The sequence below is a fragment of the Kryptolebias marmoratus genome, linkage group LG7 (genome assembly GCF_001649575.2).
Source record: "Kryptolebias marmoratus isolate JLee-2015 linkage group LG7, ASM164957v2, whole genome shotgun sequence".
NCBI lineage: Eukaryota > Metazoa > Chordata > Actinopteri > Cyprinodontiformes > Rivulidae > Kryptolebias > Kryptolebias marmoratus.
The window spans coordinates 13350862-13363209 of NC_051436.1; the positions used below are offsets into that span (position 1 = coordinate 13350862).

The following is a 12348-nucleotide window of genomic DNA, read 5'->3' on the forward strand; positions in this document are numbered from 1 at the left end:
TTATTGAATAAAACTACCGCTCCGAACTGCAGGGGTGCTTTTATTCGGTACAACACCTACACTGAACAGCTCGGGTGATGGTGCTTTTAGGGACGTTTATTTTCTTCCGTTATTTAGACAGCTTTTTAACCCACATGTCCAAAACACAAAGACGCATTCGCTATACTCCTCTTATGCGTGGTCTCGTTATAGGTATATATAAATGCTTTTCGCAATTAAAAGAACTAATGTGAAAACCGTAGCTCTAACATTAATCTAAAACTGAAGTCTCTTGAGGCTTTTATTCCGAAAGTCGTTAAGTTTAACCGGAAAACGCAAAACGTAGCTAAAATACAAAGTCCAGGCAACCCAGTTTTAGCAAAGTGCAATGTTTTATTAAAAACATATTAACTCGTTGCGACATCATCTCTAAGTCTGCATGAACTGCTTGGTGAGAAAATCGTCTCGATCTAATTTTTGTTTACCGACATGTTTGTTCAGTTTACCCTGCGCGTGCACGTTTGCCTTTGTAAAAAATTACCGACCAAACATCGGATCTGCATTGCCGATTCTCCTGTCGGTCGCGAAATTATCGGTGTTAGTCACTAAAATGTCCCGTTTCCCGTGAACGTCCCACCTCTGCGCCAGACTCGTCCAGGGCCGTGACCTCTGACCTAGTTGCCCCGTGTTTGAGCGAATAAGTTACTCATTTCTGTCCGCAGGTGAGGATGAGGAGTGTCCTTGGGTTCCTGAGGATCAACCCTGTCGCTGGTGGTCAGAGAAGTATGTCTCAGAGCAGTCTTGCGGGGAAAGTAGCCATAGTTACTGCTTCCACGGATGGGTAAGAAAGATGTTTGTTCTGCTTTAAAGTGACTAAAACAGACCGAGGAAGTGGCTGTTTCGTTGTCCTTGTGATTAGAATTAAATCACAATTAAAGGCCCAGCATTTCTTAAAAGTAGGCATGTGGCAGTTTTAGGTTTTAGGGTAATATCTTACGTTGAGGGGTTGTAGTCGTTTTGCTCAGACTTTACGCACTATCTCATGCAACATCAGAATACGTGTTGTGAAGGACTCTCAGCTACTACCACACCAGATTTTAGCTTCATGCCTGTAAGACTGACCAAGTAGTAGCCATGTAGGCTGGGGCCGATTAGATGCACATCCAGTGATCACTTTCTGCAGGTTTCATTAAAATCCACCATGTAGTTTGGTAACACATGACACAGACAGGGAGAAAAAAACACACTATCGCCCGCCTGCGCCTTCCGTCGGCGGGCGACGACAGCACTTCCTCCAGCACCAAGGTCCCTCTCGTCACGACGGCTCCCTGTCCCTCCTCAGGATTGGCCTGGCTACGGCTCGGGCCCTGGGAAGGAGAGGGGCCCGCGTGGTCGTCAGCAGCCGGCGGCAGGCCAACGTGGACAAGGCCGTGGAGCTGCTCAGGAGCCAGAGCATCCAAGTGACTGGAACCACGTGTAACGTCGGCAACGGAGAGGACAGAGAGAAGCTGGTTCAGACGGTAAGACCATCAATGTCAGTGTCAGCATCAGCTTATTTATGTGACAGAAAACAACAGATGAAATACTCAATGAAATAAAACAAGACAACAACAACAATAAGAATAAGAAAAAAGAATATTTAAAAGTAAAATTAAAACAAAAAAAAAAACCACATATACTTCATAGCTATCGTAAATTCAGTAAAAAAAAAAACTCTGACTCTGTTCAAATCAAACGCCAAAGAATAAAAAACGAGTCTGAAGCAAAGATTTAAAAGTCTCGACAGTCTCAGCGGTCCGTCCACAAAAACGTAAGCCGTTCCAAAGTTCAGGAGCACTAAAGCTCGATCACCTCTGAGTTTGGACCTGGATCTTGGAGCGTCTAAGAGAAGCTGTCTGGTCGACCGAAGTGCTCCTACTGGAGCGTTGATCACAGAGATGCAACGAAGTCGAAACCATCCGTCTGTTCATCATCCGAGACCCCAAAATGTGGGACAAAAGGCTTCAATGATCGTTAGGCGCGACCTCGTGCGTGGTCAGGGCACAGTAACGCTCGCAGACCAGCACGGGGATGACTCTCAGCTACTACTGCGCCACATTTGAACTCAGTAAGTGTGAAGTTGGCCGAGTTACAGCAGCGTTTGTGTTGACAAACAGGGTTGATGCCAACAGGTTGTAGAGCTTAGAGTACGTGTTTTGAATGACTCTCAGCAACAACCGCACTAAATTTGGACTGAGTGATGGCCATTTTTTGAGTTGGGGTGCAGTTAGTTGGCTCGGCAGTTAGCAGCCATCTTGAATGCGATCCACTCGGTTGCTTTCTGGAGAGTCCATGAGATGTTTTGCTAACAGCACAGACAAAAGAAACCCTGTCACTCCACTTTCAGCCTTCAGCGGTGGGTCTGGGGTCGTGTCTTTTCACGCAGCGTGCTCGGCGTCGGTGGAAAAAGCGACCTAATTGTTGGATATAATAGAGTGTTATGGTTTTTTTTTTCCCCTCCACGTTAACCTCAGACATTTCCTGCAGCTCATCAGACCTGCCGAGCGCTCGGAGTGGAGGGGAGGGAAGGGGAGGGGATCGCAGCCCCTTCCTCCTTCAGGGGGGACGCCGAGCTGCATTCTTCCAGCGTCTGCTGCGGAGAGTTCTGGTAAAGTCATTCCACGGGATGTGTTGGACGCTCGCCCCCGTGGGGGGAGGAAACGGAACGTTTTCTTTGTCTGAAAGCATTCGGTTGGAGGTTCGCTCGTTGTGCTCATTGTGCTGCGAACACAGGCTTCTGTGGTCCTGTGTGCTTTGACTTTGAGCTGGGGTTCATTGGAAAGGTGCTGAACAGTGAACGTCTCACCTGTTGTAGACGATTCTCTGAACGACCTCAGTTCTTCCATAAAAACTGCCTTTTGTATTAATTAATATTTAGCCTATAACGTATTTGAATTTTCCTTTTACCTTCTCAAATACTCCATAATGTGCTTCTTCTAAACCAATCGCCAAAAGGTCAAAAATGGGCGATCATTTGTTGATTTTATTTTGCCAGCGTCTGTTGTTTCTCTGCGCGGGTTCCTTTGTCTGTCCGTTAGCAGCAGCCGAGTTTACAGATACTGAAACCAAATTTGGCATGGTAGGAGCTGAGAGTCGTTCACTGCAGATGCTCCGAGCGTGAGATAGCGTGTAACAATGACCGTAAAGCTACAACGCTGTTAATTCTCTATGTGAGACGGTTTTAGTTTAAATGTCTGGCTGTTAAAGGATGCGGGCGATCTGCATTCCTTCAACGAGCAGTTCTTTATCAGATCAGTACTGAGGTCTTCTCTGTAAAGCTTGGTTACATCGTAATATCGGGAGGCTTTTTTATTATGAACTCAGCGGTTCAGTCAAAATATCGGCCCTCTCTGTTCCGTTCCGTTGTGTAACATGTTGCACCCTAAATCAGAAATCGTCTCCGTTTTGGTTTTAGACTCTGGATCAGTGCGGCGGCATCGACATCCTGGTGTCCAACGCTGCTGTCAACCCCTTCTTTGGAAGCATCATGGACACCACAGAGGAGGTTTGGGACAAGGTACACAAAGCTACGACAACAAAAACAAAGCCCTGGGGCTGCTTCACATCCGTCTCGCCCACGTTCCGTCTGTCCAAGGCTCAGGCGATCGTTTGGTTTTGTTTCGTAGATTCTTGGCGTGAATGTAAAATCGGCCTTCCTCATGACTAAGCTGGTGGTGCCTCACATGGAGAAGAGAGGGTGAGTGTCGAACTGAACCGCAGGTTTTGTTTTTTAAATCATTAATGAATCTAATTGTCAGAGCTACATATGAAGCTGTCTGGTTGTTTCTGACGGGTCTGTTTTTTTTCTTCCAGAGGAGGAAACGTGATATTTGTGTCGTCTGTGGGTGCCTACCAACCGTTTCCGGTCAGAGAGTACACCTGAAACACTTCATTAGCAAAAAAACTAAATATTTTGAGATAAATTAAAGATGCATACAGAGGCTTGTTAAGTTTAAAATTTTACTTAATGATTTATTTTTTATCCTTTTCTGTCATTTTGGACATATTCTTGGAATCTGGCTGCTCTCCACAGGGTCTGGGTCCCTACAACGTGAGCAAGACGGCCCTGCTGGGTCTGACCCAGAACCTGGCTCCCGAGCTGGCTCACAGCAACATCAGGGTGAACTGCGTGGCTCCGGGAGTCATCAAAACCCGCTTCAGCGCCGCCGTGAGGACGCACATTTCAGCTGTCGGCTCAGTTCTTTAGAAGAGTTAATGTCTTACCTGTTGAAGATACTCTGGAGGAACGGAGCCCGTTCGGATTTGTTGCCTCAAAGCCATTCTGGGGGGGGATTTGACCACAGGTGGTCGGCTCACAACGCCTCTGTTTCACGTTTGGGAGCAAATTAGTAGCTGAAAGACTTCGTAAAAAAGTAAACGTTACGACACATTCAGACGTTTGAACGTTATTATTATTCTGACAACAACAAGATTCAGAGCCATCGCTTCCTGAGCCTAATAACCTAACTGCTGCAATATAAAGTCAAATAATAAAGATTCAGAGCGAACGCTGTAGATTTTAACTCGTTAAACCCAGCTTTCAGCACACAGTGTCACTGTGAACGTAGCATCACCGCTGTGTTTGATGAGGTGAACTCCGCTCAGACTGCTCTCCTCTGATTGGCCCGGCACGTCCCAGTGACCGCAGCGGGTCCAAAAACAATCAGAACGAACAGTAAACCAACACGACGTCCTGCATTCCACTTTGATCGATAAGATCCGGAGAAATTACACTGAGAGGAAAGTTGATAAAAAAGTTAATTGAAACTTTGAGTCAAGAAAAAAAAGCTGTATCTTTAGAATAGTTCCAAGATCGGCTGTTTAGTTATCTTTAACCAGCCGGTAACTGAGCTAACTTTTAGGGTTTTTTTACCCTGAGACATTCAGCAGGTCCTACAGACGGGTTGTGTTCAGACTTCCAAACGTGGGCAGATAAGAGTTCAGACCTATATTTAACCAATCAAATGCTACAAACCTTTTTAAACGACAACGCTTTTCAGAGTTTAGTTCTGTAAAATGTAAAATTCACAGCGATGTAAAGGTTTACAAAACAGGGTTTGAATTAATCACTACGAATTTTAGGAGATTGGAGGAGTTTTTTTCTCTAAAACAGCTCCCCACTTTAGTCCTGAGCTTGCTTAGACTAGCCATTAGCTCATCAGTCCGGTCAGATTTAACTCTTTTCTCCAAACCGAGGCTGTTCAAAGAGCTTTCTACAGCAGGTAAGATATTAGCTGTTTATCAGCTGAGCCGTCTATAATGCAGTACTTCTTTCTGTTGCAGTTGTGGCAAAGTGAAGACACCATGAACGAGTTAAAAAAGCAGCTCAGCATTAAAAGGTTGGTTTTTTTTTTTTACAAGTTCAAACTGAGCTTTTCATGTTCTGTACTCCCAGCGTGTAACTCGGCGGATCTCTCTCCGTAGAATCGGAGAGCCCGAGGAGATCGGCGGAGTGATCGCCTTCCTGTGCTCAGACGAGGCGTCCTACATCACAGGGGAGACCATCATGGTGACCGGAGGGCTGAACTGTCGGCTCTGAACCAATCAGAGGAACAACGACGCTTGTGATCATTCAGCTTTTACACTTTAAATTAACTTTTAAATTCCACCTTTTGGCCTTCAGATTAAAATGGGAATAAAGCTAAAATGGCTAACATAAGAGATGTAAAATGAAACCAGGCAACATGTTGCTGAATATTCTGATTTAAATGCATAAAACTGATTTTGTTTCCCCTGCTGGAAGTGTAATGCTCACTAACCAAGATTTAAACCAGGGATTCACAATATTAGATAAACATGCAGCTGTGATATTATTGAATATTGCAATGATGACATCAGTCGCAATAAAGCCATGTTTGTTTTCACTCCTCGTTCTGTTTTATCACTGAAATCTTTGCGTCATTTTATGTCTAAATGGGCATCAAAGACAGAATGTTGAACTGATAAATGCAGAGCAGGAAGGCCTGACACTTTTGGAATATTAGTCTTTAATTTGCTGCGATGAAAGCAGTGCTTTGTGATGCTGATATTTAAGTTTTATTAACGTGTCACGCAGCCACTGAACTCATTTCTAAAATGGCTGTTCCTAAATCAAAAGTCTTTGCTGCTGCGTGCTCGGAACGACCAGCATTTTCCAAATAGGGTGACGATTTATATTTGGGGAAACGTGTCGTTTTTACACACTTTTAGAAAAGAGATGGTGAAATAAAGAAATATGATTACAACTGACGGGTCGAGCTGCATCAAATCAATGAAAACACAAAAGATAATGTTTGTTTAAAGCCAGGTTTTGTGTGAAGCACGCCCAACTTCTCGTTGTAAATCAGACTGTTGGGTAATACGGTCACAATTATTGTAAAGAGAATAAAATCAGTAAGAGTCAAAAACTTTAATAGTTAAGGATGACAGAAACAATACATATTGTGTGCTGTAAATGGTGGCACAGAAAAGATCAGGGACATGCTTATATATATAAATAAAAGTAACTAAACCCAATTAATGTAAGTGTTCATAATCAGTTACAGCTTCATCTGCGGGTCGGTTTTCCATAATAATCTAAATATTCATGTTTAAATCAGCCCGAATGATGTCACTGTAAGCTGCTGCGTTTGTTTTGTACACGACATTTAAAAACAAAAACCAACACGGTGTGGTTGAAGTCAAAGCGCATTAAAATCGGTCTTCCTGACAGCTGACACGGCGCTGAAAGGTCCCTTAGTTCACCTGCGCTTGCTGCCAGCAGACAGCATGTGTCTTCGGGTCACGCCGGGTTTCCAGAACTCCCTCAGGGTGGGAACATATGTGCCGTGTTTCGTCTTGTAGTAGCGCTTCACGAACAGCTGGGGGCGACAGAGTCGGTCAGAAAACAAAAAACAAAAAGACGAGTGAGTGCGAGGGTAAAAACTCAGCTTAGTTTTTTTAACTTGACATCTACAACTCATTCAAAACGGCTGCCACAGTCAAATTATTTAAAAAAACACTTTTTTAAACAAAATAAGAAGTTACCATCAGTTAACAGCACATAAATGACTTGACAAGATGTTAACAAAATCAACCGACATGATTTATTGCAGCCCAGGTCTTCGTCTGATCAGTTTTTTGTTAATTTTAAAGAGTCCATCGTTTCCATGGAAACGTTGCTCCTCACGTTTGGGGCGTACATACCCTGCCTTTGAAGTTCTTCGTCCCCTCGTCCTCAGAATCTGCCACGTACTCGTCGCCGTCTCCTCGAACAGCCGTCGTCTCTAAACACAGAGGCACACAAAGTTAAACCCGTGCACTTTTTTTCAAAAAATTCTGCATTTCGCACTTTTCCTCGCCTCCTGAAAACCACGTACGGAGGTTATCTGATGCGTTCAATCACCTGAGTTATGCCGCTGCTGTGAGGAGGGACTGCTCACGCTTGATAGCACAGGCTGATTTCTGTCGGGCAGAAACAAACAGCTGGTAAAAATCAGAAAAACAAACCTAATACTCGGGCCTAAATAATGAATCGGTGTCTATTTGGTGGACGTGAACCTTTAGCATAAATCCTTCATGCCAGACAGATAAACCCATAAAAATCTAAATAAATCAGAGGGATTTTTATTGTATCTGTGAGACTAAGAGCTATTAAAATTGTTAAAGGCTTTTAATCTGAAATTTAAAACATAATTCGAGCACAAAGTGTGTTTTTATTCGACGTACAGTGAAAATAAAACTGATTTTTAATTAAATCACAACGGATCAGTGACAGAATTGATTAAAGGCTTAAAAAAGAAAACCCAGAACCCCTTTTTTTTTTTTTTTTTTTTAAATGACCCAGTTCTACAGCGTGAGCAGCATCCTGAATCGTCTGAATGTTTGTTGGGGTTTTTTTTGCAGACTTTGCTTCTTTTTCTGGTGTCCCTTACTCTTTGTTGTCCAGGCCAGGACATTCAGATGATTCATGGAGTCGTGTTTGTTTACACTCTGTGGTCTTCCTCCTGTGATTGTCCTGTTTCTTATAAAAAGAACTTCCTCTTCCTCCTCCTGCTGCTCCTCCTCCTCCGGATGGGCTGCTGCTGCCAGCAGAAACAAGTGACAGTTTTTCCACAACGACTCTCGGTTGTCCGCTCAGACAGGAAGCGTAAACGGAGCGCAGGGACGGGTCTTCGGGCAGGTGGAGCTTCCTGACGCTGTGCTTGCTCACGCAGGCCGTCAGGGGATCTTGGCTCCACCCCTCACCTCTGGCACCTTCCGCTTCGTCTTCCTCGCTCTCGATCGCACGCCTCTTCCTCCCAGATGCTCCACCCTCCTCAGTGTCGTCCTCCGTTCTGATCTCCACCCGTCCCCGCGCCTCCATCGCCCCGCCTTCGTTGGCCTTTCCTCTCCGTTTGACCGAAGTGAATTTGGGGTTCTCGCTCGAGTCCGGCCGCTCGTCCATCACCTCGTCTGCTCGCTGCGTCCTCTTCCTGGCGGAGATCATGACTGGCACGTCCTCGTTAAAAATGAGTCCGATTACAGGCGTGACAAACGCCGACGCCTCCCTCGGCTGCGAGCCGTTCCACCGCTCACCGGACGGTTCGTCGACGCCCGGCAGATGATCTGAGGCGACTCGTCCAGATGGCAGCAGAGAGAGAGACGCCAGGATGGAGTCGCCCATGTTTGGAGGTAAAGACGCTGTAAAACAAAACAAAGAAGAAGAAGATGAATCACTGGACTTTTTAAGACTTCACACTTAAATGTTTCTTTTCTTCCTGTCACACTGGTTATCAGAAGAAAGTTGGTTTCCAGTAAAGTTTTCAGGACAAAATTTTAGACTTTAAATTTCCAAAGATTCCAGTCTTGTTTTGTTTTTAAGAACACTTCAGAAAGAAGTAGAAAATAAAACTGCTGAAACGTATCCTGCTCTTAATATCCCTTAAAGCAGGGGTGTCCAATCCTGGTCCTCGAGGGCCACCATTCTGCATGTTTTCCTTGTTTCTCTGCTCCAACACACCTGATTCAGTGGTTAAATCACCTCTTCATGGTCTGCAGAAGCCTGTTAATGACACTGATTCAAATCAGGTGTGTTGGAGTAATGAATAAATGAATGAATGAATGAATTTGATGGCCACCAGGAAGCAAAGCGTTCTCATTGGGTTAAATGGTCTTAATGGTTCATTATATTTAAATAAATGAATGAATGTTATGTTATAAGGTTATTCAGACAAGCTGCTAAACAAGAACAGAAACACATTTTTAATCTCCTTTTATTTTCAACACTTATTCAGACTTAAAAAAAAAAGAAATCCCCATTTTTAAGTTAGTGAAACTGTTACCTGCAGCCTCCAGATGACCCAGACAAGTCTGATGCTGGAGTAGGACGTTAAGAAGCTGCGGCTGAGTGGCCGATTGGGCACACTCCTCCAAAACGACGGGGGATTCGCTGAGCCACGACACCGTCTATTAAAGAAATACAGACAAAGAGCTTTTATAATATCACACACAGCAATTTCAGTGTTGCATTTACAAAAACTGCAAACAATGAGATCAGAGCGAGAGCAAAAACCGCTTCAAGTAATGCGTGTCAGAGAGCTACCTGAGCGAGGCTGGGAACAGGAAGCAGCTGGTCGAGTCGAATCAAAAACTCCCACAGCAGTTTCTCCAGCTCCTGATCAAACTTTGGGCCGTAGTCCACCGGAAACTGCTCCTGTCGGAGGATTAAATCCCGAACATTGAGTCACCGTTGATGCTGTGAAGACGTGACGTCAGAGGAGGGATACTCACTTTAAAGAAGAGTTCTCGCTCTGCTGGGTCTGTCAGCATCGTGTGGATAAAACAGTGGAAGTTCTTGACCGTTTTCGTGATTTTCACATCTTTTTTCTGGAAGAAAAAGGAAAGATATTAGACTGTTTATAATACAAATATAATGAGTATGATGAGCACTTAGAAGTTTTTCTTTTCTTCCGACAAAACGTTAGCTGCCACTGAAACCCTGGGTATAAAAGGTTCAGATAGTCCTGTTGAATGCTATGCTAAAATGAGAACAAGATTTCTTTAATTGCTGCTGTAGCTTCTCAGTCATCCTGGACATGGTAAATCCAAAAAAAGGAGTTAAAAAACACAAACAACTGGACTTCTATTCTGTAGCTGAAGACGTTTTGCTTCTCATCCGAGGAGCTTTCTCAACTCTAACAGCAGAGAGTTCGAGCTTTTAAAGCTGAGATGTTCTGTGAGCTGGTTTCACCTGCAGATTAAACCCACTCTCCTAACAACAGAGGCTCATTAGGGCCTTTGTTTGCCTGACTCACAAATGGACATTTAGGTACAAACAGGCTCAAGTTACAATTTGTTAAGCATTGCAATTTATTTGACGTTCTACGATATTTTTATTTGTTTTCATTTGTGTTTGTTTTTAATGGTCTCTTGTGTTTGGTATCATCTTTTTACTATTTATGGTTTTGTGCACTTTGGCCAACAGCAGTTGTTTTTAAATGTGCTTTATAAATAAACTGAATTTAAATTTTTAGATAATGTAGAATTGTTGGACGTTTTAAATCCTTAGACACTGTAATTTCTAATATTGAAATTTATATCTTATACATTTATACATTGTCATTTTTAGGTTTTATTCTGATTTTTCTTTATGTCCAATTAAGATACATGACAGTGGTGGTTTGTTGTGATAATAAGTATTACACTTTTTATTAACTCTATTGGGAGGAAGAAAAGCCTAACCAGAGACAAGAAATGCTAATTAGCTTCTGACTATTAATCCTGTACACAACACATCAGTAATGTTACTTTAAAGCCACAAAGTTGTCAAAACATGCATGATTTCAATGTTTTTGATTTGAATTTTATGCTTTTAACACAATTTCTACATCATTAAATGATTGTTTGGGGGGGGGGGTTCCATAAAAAATTAGTTAGAAAGAGTTAGAAAACAGCAAATATTACTTTGTTTACACCAAAACATGACTGCTGATTTCACTCATTTATTATAAATTATGCTTTAGACCAGGGGTGTCCAATCCTGGTCCTGGAGGGCCACTATCCTGCATGTGTTACTTGTTTCCCTGCTCCAACACACCTGATTCAGAGGTTAAATCACCTCTTCATGTTCTACAGAAGCCTGTTAATCACCCATTGATTCAAATCAGGTGTGTTGGAGCAGAGAAACAAGGAAAACATGCAGGATGGACCAGGGACAGACACCCATGCTTTAGACCTTTGGTAGTAAAAATTCACATTTAGTGGTTATTTTTTAACCATAGATGATTAAAATGGAAAACATTGAAAATTCCCATCTTTTGACAGCTGTTATGGCTCTAACCTGTTCCAGTGTTCTGACTGAATCGTCCCTGACAATAAATAAATACATTTTTTGTGTGAATCAGGACGTTGGCTCTAAATTACCACAGATGAAGAAGTGGCAGGAGCACGGATCCTCTCCAGATGTGGTGCGATCACCTCGGCATCCGGCTGTGTGCGGCACAGCTCTAAGATCAGCTGAAAGGAAGACAGTGGATGCTCATGACGTAAATTAGGAAACAGACAGGAGGGGCACGTCACAGATCATGCTGTCAACACTCACCCGTGCTCTCAGACCCAGGGTCAGCTTGCCCTGGTGTCGGAAGGTCAGCAGCCCGGGAATGGTCTCGCAGGCCGATGTCACGAACTCCTCCAAGACGCCATACTGCATCACGTCCCTCTGCTTCAGCACTTTCCAGACTGCTGCAGACACCAGGCGGAGAGGAGGAGCCAGGAGCTGCAGAGCTGCAAAAGGAAGGCTGATATCTGGGCAGGAAATTAGAATCAGACAAACAAAATATTGCTTATAACCAAATCAGGCAGGGTTCAAAGCCAAACTGCTGACCACAACATGGTGATATTACAGCAACAGTGTCCCATCAGGACGTTGATGTACTCAGCTGTTTGTAAAAACACACATTCAGCTCATTAACAGGTAGTCTGCCACAAAGTTAAACACAACTTTAGTCCACTGCTGACGTCCAGTTTAACACTTACCACTGTCGTCGGTTTTTTTCGTGGCCATCTCGCTGAATCACTTAAAGTCCGATAAAGAAAGGCTGTCAGAAAGTTCACGTTAGCTAGCTTGGCAAACAAAGAGTACTAATGCAAACTGCGGCTTCAAAACTAAACTATCGATGCACGTAGGACAAAGCTATTTCACAGACGCACCCGCGATGCTTCAGATTAGCTATCGTTAAAAAGAAACAGCGCAGTAACACTGCGGATATTTAGCTGCTACAGACAAGGCTAAACAAATGTTTATCCAAAACTTTCTGCTGCTTCTCGCCCTCCCGCCTTCACTGACAGAAGTCGCTTCGGTCCTCGCACTGAACGTGCCGGGTTGGCGGCGCT

At 43.7% G+C, this 12348-nt stretch overlaps 2 protein-coding genes across 2 annotated transcripts; one reads left to right on the forward strand and one right to left on the reverse strand.

Annotated features, from left to right (window-relative positions):
• Positions 1 to 280: 280 nt before the first annotated feature.
• Positions 281 to 5882, forward strand: dhrs4 (dehydrogenase/reductase (SDR family) member 4). The gene is made up of 9 exons (XM_017433152.3): positions 281 to 430; positions 702 to 820; positions 1322 to 1499; positions 3434 to 3535; positions 3645 to 3715; positions 3832 to 3883; positions 4052 to 4186; positions 5302 to 5357; positions 5443 to 5882. Exons 1-9 carry the CDS (start codon positions 419 to 421, stop codon positions 5555 to 5557), a joined length of 840 nt encoding a protein of 279 aa, XP_017288641.1. The 5' UTR covers positions 281 to 418; the 3' UTR covers positions 5558 to 5882.
• Positions 5883 to 6387: 505 nt separating this feature from the next.
• On the reverse strand, positions 6388 to 12304 carry tinf2 (TERF1 (TRF1)-interacting nuclear factor 2). Its single transcript, XM_017433159.3, has 10 exons — positions 11992 to 12304; positions 11558 to 11760; positions 11380 to 11472; positions 9748 to 9843; positions 9560 to 9670; positions 9300 to 9423; positions 7911 to 8658; positions 7382 to 7440; positions 7183 to 7262; positions 6388 to 6857 (listed from the first exon to the last, which is right to left on the reverse strand). The coding sequence occupies exons 1-10, from the start codon at positions 12017 to 12019 to the stop codon at positions 6738 to 6740; spliced, it is 1662 nt and encodes a 553-aa protein (XP_017288648.1). The 5' UTR covers positions 12020 to 12304; the 3' UTR covers positions 6388 to 6737.
• Positions 12305 to 12348: the final 44 nt, after the last annotated feature.

Excerpts from the sequence above, each read along its gene's own strand:
- dhrs4 (XM_017433152.3), top strand. Across the intron at positions 4,187-5,301 it reads AAACCCGCTTCAGCGCCGCC|TTGTGGCAAAGTGAAGACAC; the intron begins GTGAGGACGCAC and ends TTTCTGTTGCAG. Across the intron at positions 5,358-5,442 it reads AAGCAGCTCAGCATTAAAAG|AATCGGAGAGCCCGAGGAGA; the intron begins GTTGGTTTTTTT and ends CTCTCTCCGTAG.
- tinf2 (XM_017433159.3), bottom strand. The coding sequence starts at position 12,019 with ATGGCCACGAAAAAAACCGACGACAGTG. Across the intron at positions 11,761-11,991 it reads GAAAAAAACCGACGACAGTG|ATATCAGCCTTCCTTTTGCA; the intron begins GTAAGTGTTAAA and ends TTTCCTGCCCAG. Across the intron at positions 11,473-11,557 it reads CCCTGGGTCTGAGAGCACGG|CTGATCTTAGAGCTGTGCCG; the intron begins GTGAGTGTTGAC and ends TCTTCCTTTCAG.